Here is a 26,749-nt window from a genome sequence, read left to right on the forward strand (position 1 = left end):
GTAACGTATTAAGATTTCCACAAATATCAATGTGTTATGTTAATTCTCTAAAAATGAAAAATTCTTTTCAACTTCGCCTTAGGTCCATCAAACATAAACATTCACCATATTTACTCAATTATATACTCCGATGCTTAATTTCGTAATTACTTGAGTTCATTACTTCTTAACAGTACCTTAAAGAACTTGCTATTTTCAATTGTACGTGCGTTTCGCGAATTCTTTTAGACCTTTATTTTTCTCTTTCTATGTTTTGAACTATGTCCTATTCAGTATTGGTTTTGACCAATTGTTTTTCTGTATTTGCCAATGTTTCGATGTGGGACTGTGCCTGTTTGGTTTGATATGACTTACTACTTTTTTTGAGAACACCCTTTCAAACAAACCCGAGTACCAGACTTTAAAAAAACAACACTCAATTTCATTCGTACCATGTAAAACAACTTTAGAGAACTAACATGTTTTTACTCCATGTTTTTACATCAGCCAAGTAAATACTTAATTGTTGAAGAACCAAACGAGAAGTCACAAAACATTCGAAATGACGTGAACTATTGTGAAGTGCATATTGACAACCATACTGGGAGCGAAATCTAGAGAAGAGCAAAAAAAGAGATAGGCACGTAGAAGCGTGCTTGCCTCAATAAGGGCGCAAAAATCCATTAACTGCTAACAAAACAAATATGATGTGAACAATTGAACTGTTGTCTCTTACTACAATAATCTCGTTTCATTTTGTTTTTAATATTTATAAATCTGTTTAATACCTCTTCAGATTAATAAACGTAGTTTGCAAGAATACTATGTCAGCAAGTGTAGTGCGATACGGTAATGTATGTGAAGTTGAAATCTCTAAACCATACTGATTAATCTACTTCTAATTGATGAAAGTTCTAAACCGGTCAGGGATAAAATAGAAATGCGGCTGCTACGAATAAAATTAAAGATTTTTGGGACAGCAGTGCGGACCTAACCACACATTCAACTCGTGTAAAATGTAGTTCTAAATTCAATATCGCCGTTAAAGAATTTTATGACCAAAACGACGTCACCATTAAGTACTGCATTTCTGCGCCTTGCGAACATAAATAAATAAATAAATAAATAAAAAGGGAAGAGAATAAGTGCATTCAATTTCATGTATCATTGAAATGGATTAAGGAATCGCATTCAATACAAATATAATTTGTATAAATTTACCAGAAAGAAACTTTATTCTTGTACAAAGAATATGAGTAACCATTTATTAAAAGATTTTAACCAAATAATAAGAGCAGGGTGAATCAATAAGTTTTAGAAAATTGATCTATCACCTTTTATTTTAAATCGCTTTTTCGTTTTTCAACATTCGAAGTGTTAAACGTTAGTAAAAATTAGTTTACAAAAATAATTTATTATAAAAATACATTAATCCAACATTGATAAGACAATGTAATTTTAAATGCACAGTCTAATGGTAAAGCTTATTTCTAAAGTCTAAACCTGTTTTCTAGAAATAATTAAATAAATTAAAAATAAGATTTACTTTATTTACATGATAGAAAAGGGCATCCTTCGAATTCACTTCAACGGCATCTTGTGTTAGCCGACTCGTGATGGTTATCGTTGGATGAACCTCATTAAAATCTGTCAACTCATTTATATTTATATATTGTAAGCAATCCGATTTACATGTTGGCAATAGGCAGTTGTAAATTAAATAAAGAGAGTCAGAAAAAAAAGAAGATTTACTAAGGAAAAATACAAAAAGTAAAACTTGGGAAGTTATAATTTTATGTATTTATTTATTTTAAGTAAAAATAATATTATTCTCTAATTATTAATATAAAAATATTAGCAATTATCCAAATCACATAGTCTTCTACATATCATAGGATATATCGCTTACAACAGGTACTTCATTTCAAACAAACAACAATTCGTATTAAGATTGCATCACATCTCATCATCTGATGAGTTTTTTCAGGCAAGAATCCTTATTTTTTAAGAATACTTATAATTATTTCATTTAAAAAAAAAGAAAGAAAGCAAAAATGGAAACAAGTCGCAAAGAATCCAGTTATGAATTAAGTTAACATATGATACTTACAAACAAAAGTGTAGTTAAATCTAATAGATTAGTTCAGGAATTGTATGATATGATGCGTCGAAGTCATTTTCACTTACGAATAGATTTGTAGTTGTTCATACAACACGAAAACCACACTCTACCTATCTCTTGGCTCACTGTGGATTTATTTTTTTCGCCAATCGTTATCATTTAATTTCAAATATAACCCAGAGTTAAAACATTTTTCATTTAATAATTTTCATAATTAATTACGAATTAATTTTTTGAATTACATTAGTAATAATTGTTATTAGCAATTTTTGCTCGTAAGTGCAGCTACATTTTAGTTTCTGAGTGCAGTACTGTACGGCACTTTTTTTTAATCTTAGGCAGATATCTTAACGATAATGTATTCTAACCAAAATCCATTTTAAAATAGAATTAAAGTATAAAAAAAATACAACATTTTGTAGCAATACCGTTCACAGTTCTTTTTTATTTTGGTAACATTTTTCCATTTGCCTCTAAATTTAAACGGGCTTAGGGGTCTCGTATTTCTTTTTCGATAATGATGGCAAACATCCTGTTGTAAAACATGTGTCACCGCGTCCAAACACTTCTCCATCTTGCAGGGATTGTGGCATTGGCTCGTCTAAGGTTTCTGGCAAGAACATTGTTAATATTCCGGATATCAAAGATACTGAAGCAAATACTACCGTTGGCACACGTTTGTCGAACGAATCCTGAAAAAGGAATAGAAAGCGAATGTACGGAAATTTAAAACAAACATTAGTGTCCCGTTAGTATTAACTGATTCACTAGATGAAAGTGAAGAATGTATCCACTTATGAGGTTTGAAATTACTTTTTATACACCACTCCTTTTAATAGGGGGCTTTGCAGTTGATAAAAAAAAAAAAAAATTCCTGGCATTCAATAAAAGTAACAATCTTTTGAATAAGTTAATACTGAGAGCTCTATATATATTTTGCTTTCTTTTGGCGCGCCAACTTCTTAATTCATTTGCACCAAGAACTTTTTTAGTGCACTGCCGGTCTCTGGGCAATGTTCTCTTGTTGTAGACTACACTATCCATCTCCGGACAATGAGCTGTAAGAAACTTCTAGGAAGAACTCTATAATTAAATTTCACTAAGTGAATTCTACATATTAGCCATACTTACCAACAGCGTAATTAAAGGCGTTAATGTAGCGCTACATCTTGCACACATGCTACCGAATCCGAGTCCGGTATTTCTTAAAACAGTTGGAAATAATTCCGCACTATAGTTATAAATTATAGCAAAAGAACTTGCTATACAAAATTTACCAACAAATACAACACTAAGTGACATTACTGACCAATCTGAAAAATGTATTAACATTAAATGTTGTATAATTTTACATTAATAATATAATCACATTCATATTTCTTGAATTTACCTGGAGGAATTACTGCCGTAGCTAGGCAAGCTATTGAGCCAATAATCATAAAGGAGCAAATAAGGAATCTCCGACCAGTTTTATCTAATAATACAATTGTTAGGAAATAGCTGGGGAGCTCAACTAAACCCATAATGAACAGCACGAAGTAAGGATTTCCTTCTAAAGAACCAGTGTTCAATGATAAGCCGTAGTAAGCTAAACTGTTAGCAAACCTGAAACGTGAAACAAAATTATATCAACTGAATTATAAACTGGTATTCAACAATCTATGGTGGTTTAGTTTCTCTGCTAGAATAGTTGAACTTATTACCAACTCACTGAAAGTCTACATTTTAAAGTTTCAAAGCGACAGAAGAACGTTATCCTTTTAATTAAAAAGTTGGAACAGTAGTGATCTTCAATTTTTCATTCCGTCTATTTAATTATTTATACCTCAAGTTATTATTTTTTTGTTTTGTTTTATTAACTCCTCAGTTTATTATATTCTGCAGAATATATAATATTCAGGCCATAAACAAAGATAGGAATAAAAATTGTGTTACTTTTTAAGTTCTGAAAAATCTGGATTAACACTCAAATAGACATTCTCTTAAAATTCTCAAGGTTCTCTTACAACTTCAGATTTTTATAAAAAGTTGAGTTGCCTCACTGTAATTAAAGGATTTGGGAGGGAATTGAAAACAAAAATCAAAAGGAAGTTAATAGAGTGCAAAATGTATGAAGAGCTTCAATCCCCGGTCAAGTAGTTTTCTGCAACTCTGAATTTTAGTAATGAGTGATATGTAGAATAAAAGTACAATTAATTGTAAGAAGTCTTGCCCCAGCCTCACCAGAACTGTCCTAAAATGAATTTTCCTAAAAAAAAAAAAAATACCAAAGTCGTAAACTTTCAAGTACAGCTAGTTACCCTGTATATAGCCTCATAGGTACCAAAAGATCATCCTTTCCGATCAAAGAATGTTTTTCTTTAAAACCGGCGACTTAATAAATTACAGATAGTGATTCAAGAATGCTTTGTTTTTAAAAGTAAAGATTGGTCTCGCCACGAAACTAAAAGCTCGACGAAAGATAACTTCTAATAGAATGAATGGACTATGTTGCTAGAGCTTATTAAATTGTATTTAATATTGTACATAAATCACTAAAAACATGAGCATTAAGTTTGTTGAATATCTAGAAAATACTTACCAATTTAAAGAAAGATTTAACGTTTTCTGCCTAAGATAGGGTGTCTTAAACATATCAGCTATTGTTGCCGACTTCCCATGAGCAGTTCTTGTTTTAGCTTTACCGACTGATACAAAATGGGCCTTGTCTATTTCTGGGCTTCCATTCAACTTAACTGCTCGGGCTACAATGTCTACACTTTCTGCAACTCTGCCCTGTGCCCATAACCATCTTGGAGATTCATCTATTAACCTGTGAGTGAAAAATAAAAAAACAAAAGTAGAAAGACATTAATTTATTGACGTTAATTTAGATAGCTTCTTCTTGAATAATTTGATTTGTATAGATTACTAACTAAACTGGCCATTATTAATAAACTCATTCATTTGATTCATTAACTTTTACTTTTATAGAGCAGATTTTTTTTTTTTAATTAATGATTTTAATTTTTAAAATTAACGAACATGGGCATAAGTATGTATTCATAATTAACAGAAATGTTACTTTAAAACAAGTGCAAAATATTGGTAAAAAGATGGATTAAATACTTTGATCTTATTCTTAATAAATACATATAGAAGTATCGATACAGATCGTCCAAAAAAAAGTTTTTAATGAAAGTATGAAGATGAAGAAACTCGTTATTGTATGATGAAAGTAGAACTTGTTTGCTTAACAACCACTTAATCCATTTTTTTGTGTCTGTTTTTAAATTTTGTTTAAGGCTCTTTTGAGAACGTTTCTTAAAATAAATCAATAGTCTATTTAATTAGTGTCTGTTGTTATTTTACCACATTAACGCATTGAATAAAATCCAGGAACAAATTCCGGAAATCAAACCCAGTATAACAATACAGATATTGATCTGAATTTATTTAGAATAAATTTGAAGCGAATGTTGCGCAATAATTAAAAAATAAATATGCATCTATAGGTACAGTAGATTTTCTGTCAAGATTTCGCAAAATTTTGCAAATTTATTCACAAAGGGCGGAAAGAGTACTAAAGGTTTTAAATGATACAGTGAATTATTTTATTTATTTAGTAATTTACCATCTGTATACATGTATAAATAAGTAAATATGAACTGGTGCGGAAAGAGCAGGAGGAAAGAAACTACCCAGTGGTAGCACTCTCTAAGTGAATTATTTAAGTGATAAATGAAGAAGGATTCCTGATTTCTCTTTAAATTTTAACTATTTAATGCCTGATCTAAAATTTTTATCAAACTTAAACTATTTCATAGATTTTTAAACAAATTTAATCTCGAGAATTCTCTGATTAAACTACTATTTACCAAAAGAATGCAATAAGGTTAGAAAAGAGAGTTAAAAAAGGAAGTATTCCATAAGTTCAATATTTTTAAGCGTAAATATTATTATTATTATTTTAAAGATAATATCAAGGACTTCTTTAAGGATGTTAGTAGAAAGTGGGTCGATAAATTATCATATGTAAATATTAATGCATCTTCTTTTTGTTAAGAGAATAAGTATAAAATTGAATAAATATTTAATGAAACGAACCACCAGTGACCAATAAGCAGTAGACTGTGAAGGCCGTACACTAATTGCAATGTTACATGATTTGTAATCAAGAAACCCCAAACAGCCACCAACATTATACCGATGGCGAATACGGCTTGGAACGATATACCACACACTGTTCTCTTGCTTGGACCGACAAGTTCCATTGCTGAAAATGTTGAAAAAGTTTACTCACAAAGTCTTTATTTAATAGCTTTCTTCTAGTTTTCTAATGCAACATTATTTTTTTTCTCAACAATAGCAAGATTCTGCCAAAATTGAAATTGTTTTTATTGAAAATATAATTTAATTAAGACACAAAAATTGATTGATTACATATACCAGAGTTTCAGAGAACTACACTTACCAAGTACAAAGGCTGTAATGTAGGAGCCAGCCGAGCCAAATACACCATATAACATTGACAGTACCAAAAAGAGATAATAGTTTGTTACAAAAGCAATAGAAGTACTCAGTATCAGTTGAGCTACGGCTGAGATGTAAAAAATAGTTTTGCGACCATACCTGGAAAAAAAGAAAACTATTTTACAATAAATAATAGGTACATTGCGAATATGTCAACTTCCGGCATAGAAAGATCAGTCTGTCTCAAATAAAATATGCAAGCGACGATCAATAAAAAACATCTTTTAAGAAGTTCATGTTTTGGTTTGTTAGGATATGGAAAGGAATATTACAGGAACGCCACAGAGGAATGAGACAATGAACCCTACACGGTATTGCCAGAAAGAGGTAACTCCTCTCCAATCGACCAATCGACGACTGGTACTGTTGTCCACTATCGAAAACAATGCCACATTTAATAGCATTGTTAAGATATATTGTTTTTAGAAGGTATGCCAGCTGATAATAAATTCAATGTATAAGTTTTTATTTGTTATTTGTAAAACGGCTTTCCTTTTTATATAAAAAAAAATTCAGTCTTACACAAAAATAATAAATCTCAATGCTGAAAAGTAACTTGTGGGCATTCAAAGATGTTTATATGTGACCGACACAGCCAGTACTATTGGAAATGATTGTAATTCACAAATTTACACCAATTACAGCATGTATTATGCTCAATCAAAAGTTTTTAAATTATCTCTATAAAAATGGAATAAATTCATGACAAGCAAGTGGATCATTGATCTTTTGCCAACATCTCCTCCAACTCACTCTTCATCATCATTCTTCTCTATAAATATTCTGATGAAAGCTACTCCTCAAAGAAAATTTTAGGTGTGGTACATTCATTAATAATGTCTGGTTACTGCGATATTCTCCAGGTCAGACTCACCACGCCCTTCTCAACGCTCCTCAATGTTCCTCTGATGTGGCTTCCCCAAATCAAAGGAACCAAGCTCTTCAGAAAGAGAGGATACCCTCTCCATCCTCTCTTAAAATGTTTCAAAATGGATCCCCAAATTAAGAAGTTGGGAGAGGATCCTTCCATCCTAGTAGAGTTAGAATTAGAAGAGGGTCGGGACCTTTATCCAACGGCACCGCAGCCACAAGAGACTTATTGTGCTTTTCCCTTTCATCCCAGTAACCACCCAGGCCTCTACGGAACTCCTTTGGATCGGGAAGCCGTCATCGGATCTGACAAAGAAGCCTAAAGCTTGTATTCTGAGAGTACAAGATCTAACTAGTCTTTAGTAGGATGCAATTACATAATCCGATAATGGATCCCTGCCTTGTTGGATCCGACTCTAATTGTATTGCTTATTCAACAAACGGGAACCACTATAATAACTTGCATTTAATTTGTTTCAAGCGCATAAGGTTTATATAAAAAAAAAAGTCGGTTGGCAATTAATACAAAATAATTAAAATTAAATAAAAGTAAATATACTTTTTCTAGAACTAAAAAATAAAACGCTTTTATTTAAAAATTATTCATTTGTAGCTTGTAAATATGGAACAGACCTACTTATAAATATATAAATAGAGTAAAAAATGCATTTAGACATAACAGTTAAAGGTTACTGTTAAATAGTCTCTATTAAAATTTTTATTTTTTAAAGCTTATATTGTCATTGGTACTCAAAATATTACAAATCAACTATTTAGTGAACGGTTTGGCCATTTTTTTTCTTGTTTCTGTCGACTCAAGGTAAACTACTTTTAGTTATTACAAGTTGGAAGTTACTATGTTCGAATTTATTTCAAGATTACTTAAAATTAAAATATATTTTATTTGACTCTTTAGATTCTTTTATTCTCTCTCTAACTCCTACTAATAGGAAGCGAAGCAATAGTTTTAGTATATTGTATGGTGGTAGAAGTTAACACGTGCAATAATTCTAGGAATCAAATTGATGCCATAATTCCGAATTTCACAGCCCTTCGCACTGACACACTTTTTCCTCTTCCTGCAGTCAGAACCTTACACTGGCTATTCTTTGTTAGGTTTATGCGATGCATTAGTTTATTTAATATAGAATGATTCATTATGATGCCTCCGATCATCCGAAATGACGCCCGGCTTTGTTGAAGTAATATCTTAAATATTGCGACTCCGCGTGAAGAACTGTGACCAGCCTTCCGAGTCGTACAGAAATATAAAACCTCGGTTTAGTCCCATACATCCCAGATCCCACTTCTTCTGTTTTTTCTTGGGGCATCAGTGATTACATATACAGAGTTGTTTGAAACTGACGAGGTCCTCGCCTTTAAGCCTTTCTATGCGGAGTAAGAATATTGAAAGCTTGCTGAAACTGTATTCAGGGGCCCCTCAAATTGTAATAGTATAAATTACTTTGAGTAGACCCAGAACCTAGTCCGCCTAGCTCCTTAAATAGCTTTGGAAACACATCGCTGTTAAAGAGTCACCATACCACGACTTGGATGTAGAAGGAAGATTGAGAACCTCCGAAGCCGCAATTGGTGTGGTATTTATGGCACCACACACACAGGCAAGTAAACCTTTGAACGCCACTGAGTGCTCATACCGCACCTTTCTTCGAAAATTTTTCGCCTACCAGACCGATGGTTGGCGCTAATTCGACAATCATAAAACCGAAATGCTCAAATATTATCGAGGTATAAAAGTGAAATCCCATCAAAAATAAAAATAAAAAGTATTTAAGTTTCACGATTATATACCTATGTTAAGTTTTCAAAATATTGTGTATGTCTATTATGTAAAGATATTCAAAAAGTGTTTAAGAAATAATTAATATTCCTTCATTCATTTACATTTTAGCATTTTTATTTTGAAGTAGGGCCGCTTTTAGACCACCGGCAATCTCCTGAAAATATTTCAGGAACCAATGAAATAGACGTTGACGGAAACAAAGTAAGGGAAAGCAGATATCTCTTTTGGCTGGGAATTGTTGAAAAGTTCGAGCAGTTAATTAGCGAATAAAAATAAGAAAACAAATATATTTTTTAATACTAACATATCATTCTGAATACTAGAATTGTCAATATTACAGTTAAGTATAACAAAATTTGTTTGAAATATGAATAACCTTGGCCCATATTTTAACAGCATTAAAAACATTTTTAAACATATTTAAAAATTAAGGTGAAGAGCAATTAAAAAAATATATATTAATGATTTCAGATCACCTTGAATGGACTAAAATTCAGTTTTTAGTTAAAGCTAGGTTAAAATTTTTGGAACTTATCAACCGTCAATCATAAAATATACTTGTAAATAATTATTTAAAACTTACTTATCGGCCAACGCTCCTAAGGTTACAGCACCAATGAAGACACCAAACATGTAAGCAGATTGTGAAATTGCTCCCATCCATCTTTGACCGCAAACGAAGTCCCACTTGAAATGCACAATAAACAAATATGGATCATTGAAAATAAACCAATATAAAATTCATTTTCAAACTCTACAACCTTTAATATTTAATGTTTTACCAACCAGTAAGAAGATTTCAAAATATTATTTAATATTATTTCAATAGTGACACACAACATTTACTAAAGAAAACGGGTATGTTTAGATAAAAGTCAAACATTGAAGAGTGATCAAGAATGAGAAGATGAGTGTTTGCATTCAGTTCAATCTTCCTAACATTTTCAACAATTGAGACTAACTACGAAAAATAAATAATCAAGTACATTCCACAATTAAGGTAATGTACAAATTTAAATGGGAGCCAAACATTTTTAATACATGTTACAAACACAACTTAACCACATGAGAAATATTTATTCACAGAAAAGAAGTAGATGTACGATGAAAGCAATGAATAAACTAAACTGTCACCAAATCTATAATAACTAACAAATCATAAGATTTCCATGAGAGTCTACGAATAATTTTAGCATAACAGAAAGCAAGATAGATTACAATATGAGGAAAAAATAATCAAAAAGGAACCTCTAACCACAATTCAATTTCACCACACTGAATAAGCCACACAATGAATTTCATTGAAACATTAGTTGTACTCCACTTAACTGAAATGATAGAATCTACGAAAACAACTAATTGTTCACTAGCCAAAATATAAATGAAATCGCATAAAAAAGAACACCACTTTTTTGAGATATTGTCGAGTTGTCATTTCCAATTCGCCTGGGAAAAATGAAGGCTTAAAACTTTTTCCTGCTCTCCTCCGAAACTTTCGCGCCTTTCTGAAGGTAGGAAATCGGTCATACCGGGAAAAGTTGACCTTAACAAATGCATATATTTGTTCAAATGAGTAAATTCAACTGGAGTGCTCATTCTTAAATCAGAAATTTAGGCTCACAAGCAGACCTTTGTGAGCTTAAACTCGCTTGGTTCTAGCTTCTTTGTGCGGTCCATTCGAATATTTTTACTCCAAGAAAATTTCGAATGAATTAGGATGATCTAAAGATCCCGCAAAGTCCCTAGGACTACGAAACGGTTTTGAACCCCACTTATTATCATCTCTTCACTTGATCCGAGACTTTCTCACCCTTCTTCCTGTAGCGATTAAAACCTTGGTACAGGCATTTGGGATGCCAAGTTTATTTTGAGGATAATGTCCAACAACCAAAGCAGGTGACATAGAATAGACAGTGTCGTAAGCAAATACTCTAGAATTAACATTTTACCAACAAATAAAAAGTATCTAAATGCGGGTCTCAAACTAGGGATCTCCTAGTTACTAGTCCGCATGACACTTAAATCCATATGGTCGAATTGTTACATCAGGTCATGACAAGTGAAAAACAAGAAACTTGGTGAAATGATTAAAACCAAAATCTCAAATTACATGGTGTTCAATTTTTTTTTTTTTTTTTTGCAACATTAAAACCATTTAAAGTCGTAGTTTTACTCAATAGAATAAACACTTAATTTCCCGAAGTCCTTTATTAATTTTCTTTGCATTATTTGTATCAGATTACTTATCACTCACCTTTGTTTACTTATTTTTTTAAAGTTATCATTACTGAAACTATATTAAATAGGGAATAAATAAAACTCACATCGATTGCTCTTGTGGATTTATAATAAGTATAGTCGTAAACCCAGTCTTCACATTCTGTCGTAGAATTTGTATCTGGATCCATTATGAAACAAGAACTCAGCCCATTTCCAGCTGAAGGTATCCATTGCAGTACTTCGGTGGAATTCCATTCTGTTGTTGTACCATTGTCCAGGCCTGGTATTGCACATCTACCGTGTTAAAGTAAATTGTTTTTGCATGTTTTGTCTTTCTTTTTTTTTAAATTTAAATTGAAGTTATTGATATTATTGAAGAGAAGTATTATAATAAATATAAAGTCTTCTATATAAATGAAATTTACCCAATTTTCCAATCTAATGAAATTTCCTAAACACATTTCAACGATTGCAAAATCTATTAGCCAAAGAATAGAAGAATTGATGGTGAAAATTCCATATAAAACGCCAAGTCAAGAAAAACTGTTATAAAATTTTAAACATTTGTTTCAATTCAGGGTCTTTAAAAAATTTAATCAAAAGCCCCACTTTTTAAATTTCCATTGGTTTTGGAAAAAAAAACAAATGATTCTCTGAAAAAAACCTTTTTAAGAAAATCAGCAACTATTCAGCAAAGTAAGCTGACAAAATTTCTGTTGAAACTGCCAATGAAATTCCAAACACTGAAACATCGTTCAACTTGATTAGCTACTATTTAACTAACTACAGATTTCGCCTATCAAACGGAATAGAACAAAGAAGATTAATCTCCATTCGCAAAAATGGCTTCATTTCTGAACATGTGACAAGGTGTAAAATAAAATAAGAAACTTGGTTTGTCCACAAATAGATTCCTTTTGTGTAGAAAGTTGAATTCATTTTTGAAGGGGGCGAAACTGCAGTCACAAATTTTATCATCGCAATAAAGTAATAAAATTCTTGTGTAATTCGCAGCCGATTTTTTTATCAATGACATGAAAAGGAAAAGTAACATTGAAACCCTTACCTTGATATGTCATTTTTGGAGTAAAAATTTGATGTTATCAAAAGAAGCACTATTCAAATGTTAACAATTATATACAAAATTGAAAACTACATACAAAAATACTCAAGCTAATAAAAAATAGAAATAAACGAACAAGCCATGCTGGTAGAAACAAATAGAAGAAGAAAAATAGCTAATTAATTATTATACAAAGTTATCTCTTAAGATTCATGTAAGAAGAAGCACTAAGTTCTTCTTAGATTATTAAAATGTAATAGATTTAGCAGAATTTGTATTCATGATATTCTTTATTGAGATTCTCTATAAAAACAATATTTTCGTTTGTGAAAGCCCTTACTAATTGGTTAGTGATTTTTATTACAAACACAGATCCAAATACTGCTAAATCCTAACATAACATTGGCAATTTTGCATTAACGATACTTTTCAATCAAAAGATAGTTTCATAAAAAAGTAATTACTGTTGTAAAAAATTCTTTTTTCTTCACAGCTACCAATAAATTTACTTGTTGATTCTTTTTTAAAATCTCTGCAGACAATTGACATTTCTAGAATCCTATGGGTCTAGGTCTTATTGTCGCCTCAAGTTGTGAATTGCTCTAAAATGAATAAATACTAAGTTTATCTCTCCATTTAAATGTTTGCGAAGTAGATTAGATGTTCTGTCATGGTTCAAATATAATCTTCAATAAATGATATGGTTGAAGAAGAAGAGTAGAAAAATACATACATGGAATGAGAAGTACCGAATAAGTTGGTACAAACTATTGTACATATTAGTTAAGCAAATATCTGGTGTCTAACAAATTCATCCGCAACATTCTTTCAGGTTTTAGGTCCATTCCTGAATAGCTAAATTAAATGCGTCCTTGGAAGTTTGTGGAACACAGAAACCACAATACCCACTTGGCTTGGCGGGCTTAATGTGTTTTGCGAACAAGAGTTTAGATGAAGTTATGTAGTTTGGTTTTATACATTACGCTTATATATGTATGTATGTTTATATATTTTTTTTTTTTGCGTCGACGGAAAAACCAATTATATAACAAAATATTTACTATCTAAATAATTTTTTTCACAAATAATGAATGAGTGAATAAGATTAGTATATTGGTCTAACAGGTAGTACTAGAGCCGAGAAGAAAACAACCTTCAAGGATTTATTTTCTAATCTACCGCACCTAGAACTGCAGTATGTCCAGCTGTACCGCCTCAAACATGTGATATCAATACTAAACATGTGTCTTTATTTATCGAACTTATAAAAAATATGAGTTTCCTCTTCAGAACGAAAAAACAAAAATTGTTTCATCTTCATTTAACCTTGATTCTACAAAATCGTAATGAAAACAGACTTATAGATTCATAATTATTTTTAGTTGTTTTAAAAATGAATGAACTTCTTGTTTACAAACAAGTAAATAGCAAGATCAAGGATCATTCTAAGCACTAACCAGATGGAATCTGATTTCATTGATATGGATTGGGTGAAGGAATGTGGTAAACACTAATTCTTAATAATCTACGCCTCTAAATATATTCACCTTGTAGAATTTTCATTGAAATCAGTATGTCGTACAAAAACAACACTCCACTGTGATGGCCAGGACTTAATACGTATGCTTATATGTTCTGGGCGAAGAGGAGAAGTTCAAGAAGAGATTGGTTGCCTTAAAAATGGACAAAGCTACAAAAGGTCCACCAAATAACAGTGTGCTAAATTTGGAAATTCGGCAATGAGTTGGCCAACTCTTCTGCTCCTGGTCGAAGCAAGGAGTTTACAACGTTTTGGTTACGTAATAAGATTGTAGGAAAGAAGGGCGGTAGACTGCAGATGAGAAGAAAGGGGGAAGGAGAGAACTTCTTAAGAAGGTGTGAAGGCCAGAGAGGGGCGAGCGACATTGGCAAGTGGTGAGTAGGCACTTTTGGAGTAAATAATAAAACATAATCAACAACAGAACAATAAATGAAGGAGTATTTACTAATTATTATACAAAGTTATCTCTTAAGATTCATGTAAGAAGCACTAAGTTCTTCTTAGATTATTAAAATGTAATAGATTTAGCAGAATTTGTATTCATGATATTCTTTATTGAGATTCTCTATCTCAATTTCAAACAAGTAAACTGTATGGAAACTTCAATTTTGAGACTATGCTCTTAATTAAACACAAAACCTGCCCTACAATTGTTAAATATTAGAAAAATTTTCAATTATCTCTTTGGGGGCTTCACTTTATTGAGCAAGACCTCTAACTAGGTCATGGACTAAAACAGGTAAAGCACAGAATTGCAGCTGGTACCCCAACTAAGTTGTAGCAGAGGCTCCTTCAGTTTATAACTCTATATAATAATATATATTCAATAATATTATAAGATAGCGCTTAGTTTTCTTTTTGCGTTGGCAAAATAAATGTAAGTTTTATTCTCTTCTTAAGAGAAGGAAACCGCGCGAAATTTCTCATTTTTAATTTTCTCAAGAATATTCTTTTTGAGGTTCATTGAATCCGGAAAAGTGGCTTTTACCCACCGCAACACAAACACGTAAACTTTACTTAATCAATTGTTCACTTTTGATTAGGATTTTTTTTTTGACAAAGATTTTCTCTACTCTTCGTATGCAGATCTGTAACTCTTACTTGCAACATTTTTAAAGGAAAATTTAATTTAAAAAACACTTTTCGGATAAAATCGATTAAAGATACTTCTGGGAGAGGGGTTAGTTAGATTCCCTCAAAAGTGCAATTTTTCTATAATGTGCTGCTAAGAAAATTGAATGCATTGTTAAAATCGAGCTTGCTGAAATTTCTCAAGTGGAAGTGTCTCCTTACCTAATGGATTGTTCCCAATCTCGAAAAAGGCTTATCACATTGTAATCATTGGGTTTGTCCAAAACGTTACAATTAAATCCAAAAATTAGTCCTTAGAAGACTAGATTTTACTGAAATATTTCGTCCATACTCAATTCCCAGAATCCATTAACAAACCATGATTTAGTCCAACAATTTTTTTATGATTTGAGAACGTAAGATACGCTGTTAATTATCACAGTATAATTAATTAGATTTACGATTATTGTTTTTGATGGATTCGGCGATAGTAAGGGCATAAATACTCTGAATTTGACAATATCATTATGTTTTTGAAAATAATTGATTGTACGTTTTACGTTATTGGAGATAATAATTGATTGGGCTATAAGTACGCACTTAATGTGATTGAAAGTATCTGTATAATTACAAGACAAATAGATAAGATTTTTTTGTTTCCAGTTTGTTTAATTGAGAAGAATATGATTTCAAAAAAACTTTATCTCAATTAGTGAATGTATGAAGAAGTTATTTACTAAAAAATGTAACAGAGTGGTCCACTTTGGGAAGATTTTGCGAGGACATTTAAAAATATGAATTATTTGAATATTGCCGATTCCCTGTGTTCAAGGAGGAAAGAAGAGTGAAGAGTGAACGAGTTGAAAGTTCAACCCGTGGGAGATTGGTTGAACAGGAATTTTCGTAGATATGAAGAGAGCTGAGGAAACTCACACGAAAAGAAAACAGAATAAGTAAAGTAATATAAGAATTGATATAAAAATAAGGAATAGGATAAGATAAAGATAAGCTAAAGTTTGAGGAATTGTTTTGGCGGAGAAATATCCTAAACTTAGACTTTTTTTAACCCCTAAATTTAATGTTTGACTTTATAGGATATGATAAAATGTAAAGGTTCATGCAATAAAAAGTAACACTCTAGTTATTACTAGTTATTGTTATCTCTTACAGACATGTAAGTCGCCATCAAAATTGCCAGTGTTATTACGTAGATACCAACTATTACAACTGAAATCATCATTTGGTGTGTGATAAAAAAGATAATTGTTATTCAAACAATAAAATAAAACTTGCAACTTTCACTAAATAATGCTAATAAACACACTAACCTGTGTGGCGGGACCGCGGCCACAGTGACTAGAGACAGCATATGGATTCCAGCCGTCAGTGCTGCGAGTAGCAGCAGAAGGAATTGTTTAAGCTGGTACCTTCCGAATTCGCCTGCAAAAAACAGTTCTTTATTATAAAATATTGACAATAAAGTGTTAAATAGATGTATTGTGAGTATAAAAATTTGTAAAACTGTGAATTAAGTGAACTGTTGAACAATCCCCTCCCCCGAAAATGCGATTTATTGCTTGTTTTCAGATTTTCCTAAATTATTATTTTAAAAAGGATAACATTATTAGTCAATCATTATTTTTTCCTGAAGGTTCTCTCTTTTGATGTGCTACTTCAGCAAATATACCAGAGAGACAAATGATTATTGAGTTCAATGTTAAGAAAAGTAAGATAATTCTTGAGTCTCTCAAGGATTTCACAGACAATTATAGAGTCCTGGTAAGATCCGTCCCTAAGGCTATTATTTGCTGATGAGTGAAATTCTTTCAAACGAGCTCTTCCGTAGTTTAATTTATCTGATTGTAATAACTTTTTTTTTTTGTAATACGATGAATAAAATGCTTTTTTTAACCAAAAATTTTAAATTAAAAAAAACTTCAAACCTTTCAATGTTTAACAGCCCAGCTAAATCTACAAATAAAATTTCAATTATGTGAATAATTTAATCCGAATACCTTCTTCATTAAACAAGACAACCTTGATACTGAATTTTTAGCGTATAATAATAGAAGCAGGGCATCAAGGCATATAGGAAATTGAACCCATCAACCTTTGGCAACCGTACCCAGACTCGGTATCCGGCAACTGTAGACTAACTTCCTATTATACTACGTCACTAAACAACACAAACACTCCTCCTACATATCATTTTGTTTCTTTCCATATTCCCTGGTTCTTCTTTGAAGTAAATTACACAATCAATGGGGAAAATAAAAATTGAACATAAATTTGATTCGTATGAAATATTTATCAATTTCTGTGGTTGCAATTTATTCGATTCACTGTCAGATTTCTTAATTCTACAATATTTTCTGTTTGTACAAAATTGCGTGGAATTAAACATAGCTTTTAAATAACAACGCGCTGATTCATACGTATTCTTTGTAAAAAATATGTAGACATACGTACATCCCATCAAGCTTGCCCTGTCCTTGATCTAATGTTTGTACACCTATTTTATTTTATATTTGCTTACTTTGTAACACTTAAGAAAAAAGTGCATAGAAACTTCCTTAAAGAATGGAATAAAAATAAATAAAACCAATTAGCATATTTCGATTATGTAATCTTGAAGTATTTTTGGAGAAAGTAGTGTTGAAAATAAAAAGGTTTTATTTACAGTTTACTGTCTCCTGTTCGGCTACTAACTACGTAATGCGCGTACTTGATCTTGGAATTTTTTTTTTTTCTTGGAATTTATTAAATTTTTATGCAAATAATAAATCAATGAAGCAGCAAACAGTTAATATAATTTAATAAAATAACATTTAGTCACTCGTAACATTAATTGCAATGGCTGAGCTATCCAAAATATTTTTTTAAACAAAAAGTATTTTTCACCACAGCTTAACCACCTTTTTTAAGCTACATCATTTGGCACAACGCTCTCTCTAGGATAAAAGAAAACCGAACGTTCTCGAAATGGACTAGCACTCTTGCTGGATAGTCTGGGCTTGAATGCTTGCTACTTGATGCCTTTGCAAGACTTGCTAAATGCTGAGCGCGTTTGAGGACATTAGATGGAGTTCTAGATTGAAAGTTTTACTACAAGATCGCATCATCAATTGCTTGCTCGTGGCATTTTGTTACTGTAATTGCAAATGAGGTTCAAAAGTTACAGAATATGAGAAATAGGAATTTTAGAAAATAGATTTTTATTAATAAGAAACTATTAGTCTAATAAAAAAAAGCTTGTTGGAAAATTTACATGTTACTTCCAAACATTGTTTTGAATTTCTGCAACGAAATTAAGATTTACCGATATACTCAGAGGTGCCCCTTGGAATATTACTGTGCACCGATAGCCAAGAGTCACGATGGCCGCAATTTGCCCCGATAAAACAACCTTTGGGCGCTACGACTAAATGTTTGAACAGAAATGAACAGTTTTACCATGAAAATAGGTTAGACAGGTCTTGCGTCAATTTTTTATTAACCTATCCTAAGATAAACTATCTTAAACATGAACATCAGCTCCTGAAAGAACTTTAATGAAATCTTTATAAATAATCATCCATGAATGTATGCACTATTTGATGCACTGGTTTAAGAAATCATTTGCTGCCATATTGTGATCAAGGTAAAAATATTGTAGATTTTCTTGCAGAGTTGAGATAAACTAACACGGTACATCCATGCTTTACGGGTTAATAATTCTAGTCTAACTGACAAATTTTACCAAGTGTTGCTTCATGCCCTTACTTCCAATCAATTCTTCACATTATTTCTTGTTCCTGTTCCCATTTGCTGTACTTATTCCCATTTCTTTCAGTCTGTTTTACTTTTTTTACTGCTAACTTAAACTGGCCGGTTCTTTGTTCTCATTTCCACATGTACATATACCTTCCTCATCTAAAATCGAAGCCTATGCAATGGAAACCTACAACTTTTTAAGTTTATGTTCATCCACTTCTAGATCCACCGGCTAATTTTTTGTTTTAATCAGACAAAAAAATTGTAAAACCTGTCAACTCCGATTAAACCTTAAATTCTAAAATTTGACCAAATAATGGTTCTTCGTGTAAGTTAATAGTAGAAAAAGAAGATTACAAAAATTTCCAGTAAATCTAATAAAATTGGAAGAGATTCAAACAAAGTGAAACTAAAACAGAAAGCACTCGTTTAGTAATGGCATTAAGAAGGCAACGACACTTGAAGAGGTTAATGGGTTTTAATTGTTTTAGATAAATTAATGATAATGCCGAATTACACCGCTTTGTCTCTGATAATTTAATATGTACATACTAGAGATTATTGAACAATGCCAGACTGCACATGAATAGACAAACACTCCATCATCTAACTAGGTCTAATCTTGCGTAATTCTGTTGTGATACGTTCGCTATGAATTATATACTTGTGAAATGTCGCTTTTTCTGCTTGTCAATTTTTGGAATTCGATGAAGTCTACATTCCCCCCCCCCCTCGTAGCTACTTAATAAGATAATTATTATTAAATGAGAAGTAGTTCACACACTTGCAATTTTAATAATCACGTGAGAGAACAACAATTTCTGTTTCAATTGTTTCTTCCAAATAAAAAAAAAAGGCATTATTCAGCTGAAATAGCCTGAGATCTATCGGCAATTTGCCAAATCATTATATATTTTTAATCATAAAACTAGCAAATTAATTGAATTTATATGAATCTAGGATGGTTTTAGAGTGTGGGAGTATTTCACAAAATTAATAGTTACTTTTTTGGACAAGTAATAAAGTAGCGTTTTAACATTCGAGTCAAATTAACGAAATATAATTTAAGCAAACATATATTTTCCTACAACAGTACTTAATTCTTAACTTATAAGGAAAAAATATATACTTATGAAAGGTAATGAGTAATGGCACCGACTTTCTTTCTTATCACCTTATTTTAAGTTAATAAGGACTAAATAAATAGTGGTTTTATTGTTAGAAAATTAATCGATAATAATTATTACCAAGAAAAGTTTGAATTTTATATCATTTAACAACTGTCTCTTGTAACTTTGATAAAACTTCCAAGGACGTCAGTTATGATGGTCTTGGAAGACTTTTATTGACTTTATTTTAAATTCAAATTAATTTTATTATTCTACCACATTGTTGAAAATTTATTATTATTTTAAGAAAATACTATTATTTTAGGATAATATTTTCGATCATAATGTAACGGGGCACTGGAACTAGTTGCTATGCTTATGGTTACAGCTGTGTATTTTATTTGGAAAAAAAAGGATTTTATTTATTTTTGATTCATTCTGAGTTGGGACTTGCTGGAAGTAAGACAAGGACAAAACTGTTTGGAAAACCCTGTGTTACCTCTTGTTGACCTGCGAGTCTTCTCGTCTACGGCCCTGCCGTAATTGATGTTATTAAATAATTTATTAAAGAATTTATCCTGTGAATCTATTCTGCTTAATGGTAAGATTGGCTATCGTTACTTTAGCTTATGTCAAATAGTTTATTGGTCATATCTCTCTGTGAGTGTGTGTGCGTAAGTGTGTGTGAATGTGTGTGTGTGTGTGTGTGTGTGCGCATAGAATCATTGCTCAAGTAAGTGAGAATAAGGAAGAGTCAGCGGCTGGCCTACATTGGTGTCAGGTGTGGGGTATCGTTGGAAACCCGTACCGAGCTGTTTGCGGTAGCAATAATAGCGTCGCGTACTCTTATTAATAGTACCTCTGAAGTATGGGTGACGTAAAGGCTTTAAAGGAGGAGGTAGACCTGCTGAAAGAGGAAGTTCGCAGGATGAGCTCCCAAAAGGAAGCAGCAAGCTTTTCCTCCGATGAAGGGGGGGTTAAACGAGACCTTTCCCTACAATCGCTAATCATGCCTTGGGGTGGGGACATATCAGATAGGCCTATTGATCAATTTTTGCAGAATTTTGCATTAGTGGCCGAAAGAGGCGGGTGGTCAGAGGCGGATAAACTTATGGTATGTCGCCTTAAACTAAAAGGGGCTGCAGCGGATTGTGTGGCTTGTCGACCGGAGTTATTGCTGCCCACGGCGACGTTTACTGACCTGGTTGAGGTGATTAGAACTCGCTTTGCGAGAGAGGCCACGCCTGAGCAAAGGCTATTGGAACTTAACTCTCTTGAACAGCTGTCGGGGGAAGATGCGCGTCAGTTTGCAGATAGGTGTCGGCATGTTGGTGGAAAAACATTGCCTGTCAAGGCGTCAGTGGAGGAAGCGGGTTGGGCTAGAGCTCAGCTCGAAAGAATCCTTATGGCTGCCTATATAAAAGGGCTAAAAGGGGAGCCAAGTCGGCAGCTACAATACGACCCCCCGAAAACGTTTCAGGAAGCGGTGGCTCGGGCTTCGCGTATTGAGCAAGTGAAAGTGCCGTCAATTTCTCCACGGGAAATAGGGGCAGTGCGAGGAACTTCGGGTCTAGAAGGGAAGACAGCAGTTGAGCCTCAACGATCTGGAGGCGTATGCTTCCTTTGTGGGAGACCGGGTCATTTTGCGAAGTCATGTGGTCGGAGAGGAAGAAGAAGCTTTGGGTGGAGTAATCCACGCATTGAGGCTGGGCCCTCAAAAAAGGAGACCGTCTGTTTTGTCTGTGGCCAATTCGGACACTACGCACGGGATTGTGCTCGACGAGCTACCTTAACAAAAGGCAGAACTTGTTCTACGGAGGAAAACTGGCACCCAAAAGCGGAGGGCTCGACCGATGGCCCAACGTCGAACGCCCGTTAGAAACAAGGGCCCCTGTCCTGGTGCCAAGTGTGGCAACGGGGAAGTCTAAGGGAGTAACAATACCTGTGTTCACAGGAAAGCGCCGGTTGGAATTACTTGTTGACAGCGGTTCAGAAATTTCCATTTTAAAACAAGCGATTCCGGAATTGGTAGTCAAGCAGTCCCGTATAAAAGCAACAGGAGTTACGGGGAGTTCGGTACCCATTATGGGTGAACAAGAGCTGGAGTTCCTTGTAGAGGGGAGCCGGGTGAACCACACCTTTGTGATCGCCGAGGTAGCCACTCGCGGGGACGGTCTAATGGGTTGGGACTTAATGAAGAAACTAGGGTTGGTTGTAGACGCTGGCCGAGGTCAGATCACAATTAAACCAAGGAACCCTTCCGTAGCTATGGTGGAGAATGGCTGCAAGGAGGAAGCATCGTCCTACGGTAGGGATAAGCAGGGGAGTAAGGGGAGGGACCCTAACTGGCCTCGAGAGGGCAGGTTAAGTGAGCTCGGAGTGAAGGTAGCACGATGTCAGAAGATACCGGGTCACAGCGAATGCTTAGTAGAGGGTAAAATAGCCCACGACCTGGAAGGGGACATTCTTTTAGAGCCCTTGGGGTCAATCGAGGGGGGCTTGAGGATAGCGAGAAGTCTAAACCGGGCTGAAGGCCGCCGGGTTTGGGTAAGAGTAATAAACCTGACTGGGTCAGATGTGAATGTGGGGAAAGGACAGTGGGTAGCCACTGCGGAGAGGATAAACTTAGATAGCGCATCATCTCAAGCGGAGATGGTTGGTGCCGTGGAACAGAAAGTGGTCCCGGAGGGAAAAGTGGAAGCCGAGTGGGAAGGGAAGTTAAGCCATTTGGCCGAGGGAGACCGCGATAAATTGATGCAAGTGCTACGCTCGTACATACGAATCTTTCTGGAGCCTGGGCCAGAAGGGTGCAAGTTACCTGTGTATCACAGAATTAAAACAACAGAGGAAGGTCCCGTTATCAAGCGTCCCTACCGGGTTCCCTATAATCAGAGGCCCATTGTGGAAGAACATCTCCGTGAAATGCTAGACAAGGGGGTAATTGCACCGTCAACAAGCCCATGGTCTGCCCCGATTGTGTTGGTACCAAAGAAAAGTGGGGACGGCACTTGTAAATACCGTTTCTGTACTGATTTTAGGGGACTTAACAAAATCACTAAAATAGACTCCTACCCACTACCACTAATAACGGAAACGTTGGAGAACTTGGGTAGAAGCAGGTACTTTTCAACAATCGATTTGGCCAGTGGTTATCACCAGATCCCTATCCACCCAGAGGACTGCGAAAAAACAGCTTTTACAACTATAGGGGGCCATTTTGAGTATAAACGGATGGCTTTTGGTCTGGTTAACGCGCCAGCGACGTTTCAACGTTTAATGGACCAATTATTGGCGGAAATCAAAGGGGAGGAGTGTCTGGTCTACATGGACGATATAATTATCTACAGTCCCACCCTCGAAGAACACTGTCGCCGATTGGGTAATGTATTGCATCTCTTAGAGCGTGCGGGGTTGAAAGCTAATCTAGGGAAGTGTGCTTTCGCACAGCGGGAGGTGCAGTACTTGGGACATGTTGTATCTGCTGAAGGCGTAAAACCAGATCCTAGCAAATTGGTGGCCATCAACTCTTATCCTACTCCTACCTCGGCAAAAGAGGTAAAGAGTTTTTTGGGTCTTGCGGGATATTACCGCCGCTTTATAAAGGGGTTTGCGGACCTTGCTCAACCACTTACCTCATTACTTAAGAAGGATGTGATGTTCACCTGGGGCAAGGAGGAGCAGTCTGCGTTTGAGGTTTTGAAGAGAACACTGTGCTCCTCGTCAGTACTAGTATACCCAGATTTTAGAGACAGCTTTATATTAGCGACTGACGCTTCGGGGATAGCGTTAGGAGCAGTTCTCTCCCAACTATGTGAAGGGCAAGAAAGACCAGTGGCGTATGCTAGCCGTCAACTAACTCCAGCTGAGCAAAGGTATTCCACCACGGAAAGAGAACTGCTAGCAGTGGTCTGGGCCACAACACAATTCCGCTGTTATCTTTTGGGTCGAAAATTCAAACTCGTCACAGACCATGCTGCTTTAAAGTGGATGCTGAGCCTGAAAGACCCTTCCGCGAAATTGACACGGTGGTCTCTAAGATTATCCGAGTTCGTGTATGACGTAGAACATAGGCCCGGGATTAAACACCTTAACGCTGACGGATTGAGCCGAAGGGTCGCTTCTGCTTTCGAGCCAGAGTCGGTAAACGAAATCTGGTGGGGTACGGGGGAAAGCGACCGGTTCGTGAAAGAGCAATCCAAAGATCGCTGGTGTAGCCAAACTAGGAAGTCCTGGCCAGAGAAAACATATGTTCACGAATCCGGGTTGTTATACTGGACAGATAGTAAAGCTCAGAGAACCCAGTGGCGTATAATGGTACCAGCCAAACAGCGGATTCATATAATCAAAGTCCATCATGACGCGCCCTGGTCCGGCCATCCCGGTATAGAGAGGACTTTAACTCGTATCAAGGAGAATTTTTTTTGGCCCGAGATGGCTAGAGATGTTGAGCTATACGTCAAAAGTTGCCACTCTTGTAATGAACGTAAGACACCAAGTGGATTAGCAGTACCACTGGGCCGAGTAGCTGGAGCTACTTATCCCTTCGAGTTGGTCTCCCTGGACGTAGTGGAGTGCCCTCTAAGTAGCATGGGAAACCGCTACCTTCTTACTATGGTCGATCATTTCACTCGGTACGCAGAGGTGGTCCCGATGAGAACGCAAACGGCTGAAGAGACTGCCCGGGCATTTGTCCATAATATTATTCTGAGACATGGGGCTCCTCGTCAGGTTCTGACCGATAGAGGTACAAATTTCCTATCCCATTTGTTTAAAGCAGTCTGCCACGTGCTGCACATAAAGAAGCTACAGACCACCGCCTACCATCCCCAGAGCAATGGAATAGTGGAGCGTATGCATCGGACACTCATCGAATCTCTCTCCCACTTTGTTAGAAAAGATGGCCGGAATTGGGATCGATGGGTGCCATTTGTTGTGATGGCGTACCGCTCCACTGTTCATTCATCAACAGGGTTTACTCCTCATTATCTGTTATATGGGCGAGACTTTGAAATGCCGTTTGATTTCCCATATACGAGGCAGCAACAGGCGGCATCTGTGGAGGAGTATGTGACGCAATTAAAGGAGAGGCTCTCCGCGGCGTATGCCCAGGCCAAAGAAATCGAGACTAAAGCCCGAGAGTCGTGGACCCGTTCTTATGACTCGGGGAAAAAGGACCGGGTATTTCACGTAGGCGACAAAGTGTATTTATTGGAGCCGGCCATACCACAAGGTCAGGCGAAAAAATTTTATAAACCTTGGTCGGGACCACATGAGATAAGTGCAAAAATCTCTCCCTGCGACTATGAATTGGTTTTGAGTTCAGGGGGTCGATATGTGGTGCATGCCAACCGGCTCAAGCCTGCCTATGAAGCCAGAGGAGACTATGGTAGGGGGCAAGCAAATGACGCGGTTCACCCCTCAGGAGTTTCGGAGGAGACGGCCACCTCAGGCAGTACTCCTCAGGCGGATAATGGGCAAGGGCTGGGAGAAGACTTGAGTGAAACCCCTCTCAGAGTTTCCCTAGCACCATCCACACAGAGTGAGGCGGTGGAAGAGGGAGGGGAGGACGCTTCCGAGAGTCCCGAGTCCACGGTGGGAGAAGCAGATTCATCGTGGCACCCAACATCCGGACAGTGGGGTCCAACAGAACCCCCAAGGTCTCCTTATTTGTTACGTGGTCAAGAGAGCGAACAGGAATCTAACCACAACATTCCTTGGGAGGTTAGAGTCAATCTACGGCCGAGACGTCGTCGAGAGCGCATAGATGAATGTAGATGAATGAGGAATAACTACTAGACTCCATTCTCTTATCAATCACCCTGATTGGCCCCAAAACTATTTGAATAAGCGTATGGAGCAAAAGCCAAAGAATTAGTATTGATATGGATAGGCATGTGAGGCCGGTAGGGGAGTGGACGGAGAAATGGCCGTGGCGGAAATGAGAGGACCCATAAACCAAGATGAAAGGGAATGTTTCTCGAGCGGAATACCAGCAAAGAGAGGTCTTGGTAACTCAGGAATCCAGCCTAGGTTCCTAATCTGCCAGCCATTTAAAACAGGAGTGTCTCGGAGCAGAAGAGATTATTGAGCTGAAGAGTGCCTCGCGGAGTCGACAGACGTAGGCGCCATAAAGGAAGGCAGAGGCTCAATTCCGAAAACGTAACCGAAAGGGCGAGTGGCGTGAAGAATTGAATCGGGAGAGCAGCGACAGAGCGCGCAGGACCATTCAAATGGTAGAACAAGAGTAGCCGTGGAGCGATAGCTTCTCCAAAGGTTCCAAGATGGGGAAACTTGCTCACCAACGGGACACACCTACATGTCATCCACTGCGAAGACTTGGGCCAGGAATATTCAAGGGTCGGCTGCCCATGCGGAGTGGAATCAGGAGTGGACCAGCACGCGGTAGGAGCGGCAGAGTCGACAACCTCCCCGAGGCTTGAAAAGTGGAGTCCACTTTTCTTCAAAGGGGGGGATAATGTAACGGGGCACTGGAACTAGTTGCTATGCTTATGGTTACAGCTGTGTATTTTATTTGGAAAAAAAAGGATTTTATTTATTTTTGATTCATTCTGAGTTGGGACTTGCTGGAAGTAAGACAAGGACAAAACTGTTTGGAAAACCCTGTGTTACCTCTTGTTGACCTGCGAGTCTTCTCGTCTACGGCCCTGCCGTAATTGATGTTATTAAATAATTTATTAAAGAATTT

At 35.6% G+C, this 26,749-nt stretch overlaps 1 protein-coding gene and 1 long non-coding RNA gene across 2 annotated transcripts in view; one reads left to right on the forward strand and one right to left on the reverse strand.

Moving 5' to 3' along the window:
* Positions 1–1,708: 1,708 nt before the first annotated feature.
* The window catches only part of LOC141454168 (organic cation transporter protein), a 37,079-nt gene continuing 12,038 nt past the window's right edge, over positions 1,709–26,749 (reverse strand). The window contains exons 2-10 of the mRNA XM_074128115.1: positions 16,510–16,621; positions 11,612–11,801; positions 9,871–9,974; positions 6,555–6,712; positions 6,188–6,356; positions 4,683–4,913; positions 3,492–3,706; positions 3,233–3,414; positions 1,709–2,793 (exon numbers count right to left, since the gene is read on the reverse strand). Of these exons, the coding sequence (XP_073984216.1) occupies positions 2,581–2,793; positions 3,233–3,414; positions 3,492–3,706; positions 4,683–4,913; positions 6,188–6,356; positions 6,555–6,712; positions 9,871–9,974; positions 11,612–11,801; positions 16,510–16,621 (1,574 nt within the window). The 3' untranslated portion in view covers positions 1,709–2,580. The remainder of the gene's footprint in view (positions 2,794–3,232; positions 3,415–3,491; positions 3,707–4,682; positions 4,914–6,187; positions 6,357–6,554; positions 6,713–9,870; positions 9,975–11,611; positions 11,802–16,509; positions 16,622–26,749) is intronic.
* On the forward strand, positions 13,758–16,331 carry LOC141454297 (uncharacterized). Its single transcript, XR_012458612.1, has 2 exons — positions 13,758–14,484; positions 15,845–16,331. It is a non-coding gene; the product is annotated as an uncharacterized lncRNA (long non-coding RNA).

Source organism: Rhodnius prolixus, unplaced genomic scaffold (genome assembly GCF_049639745.1).
Source record: "Rhodnius prolixus isolate KJV_2025 unplaced genomic scaffold, Rpr scaffold_1, whole genome shotgun sequence".
NCBI lineage: Eukaryota > Metazoa > Arthropoda > Insecta > Hemiptera > Reduviidae > Rhodnius > Rhodnius prolixus.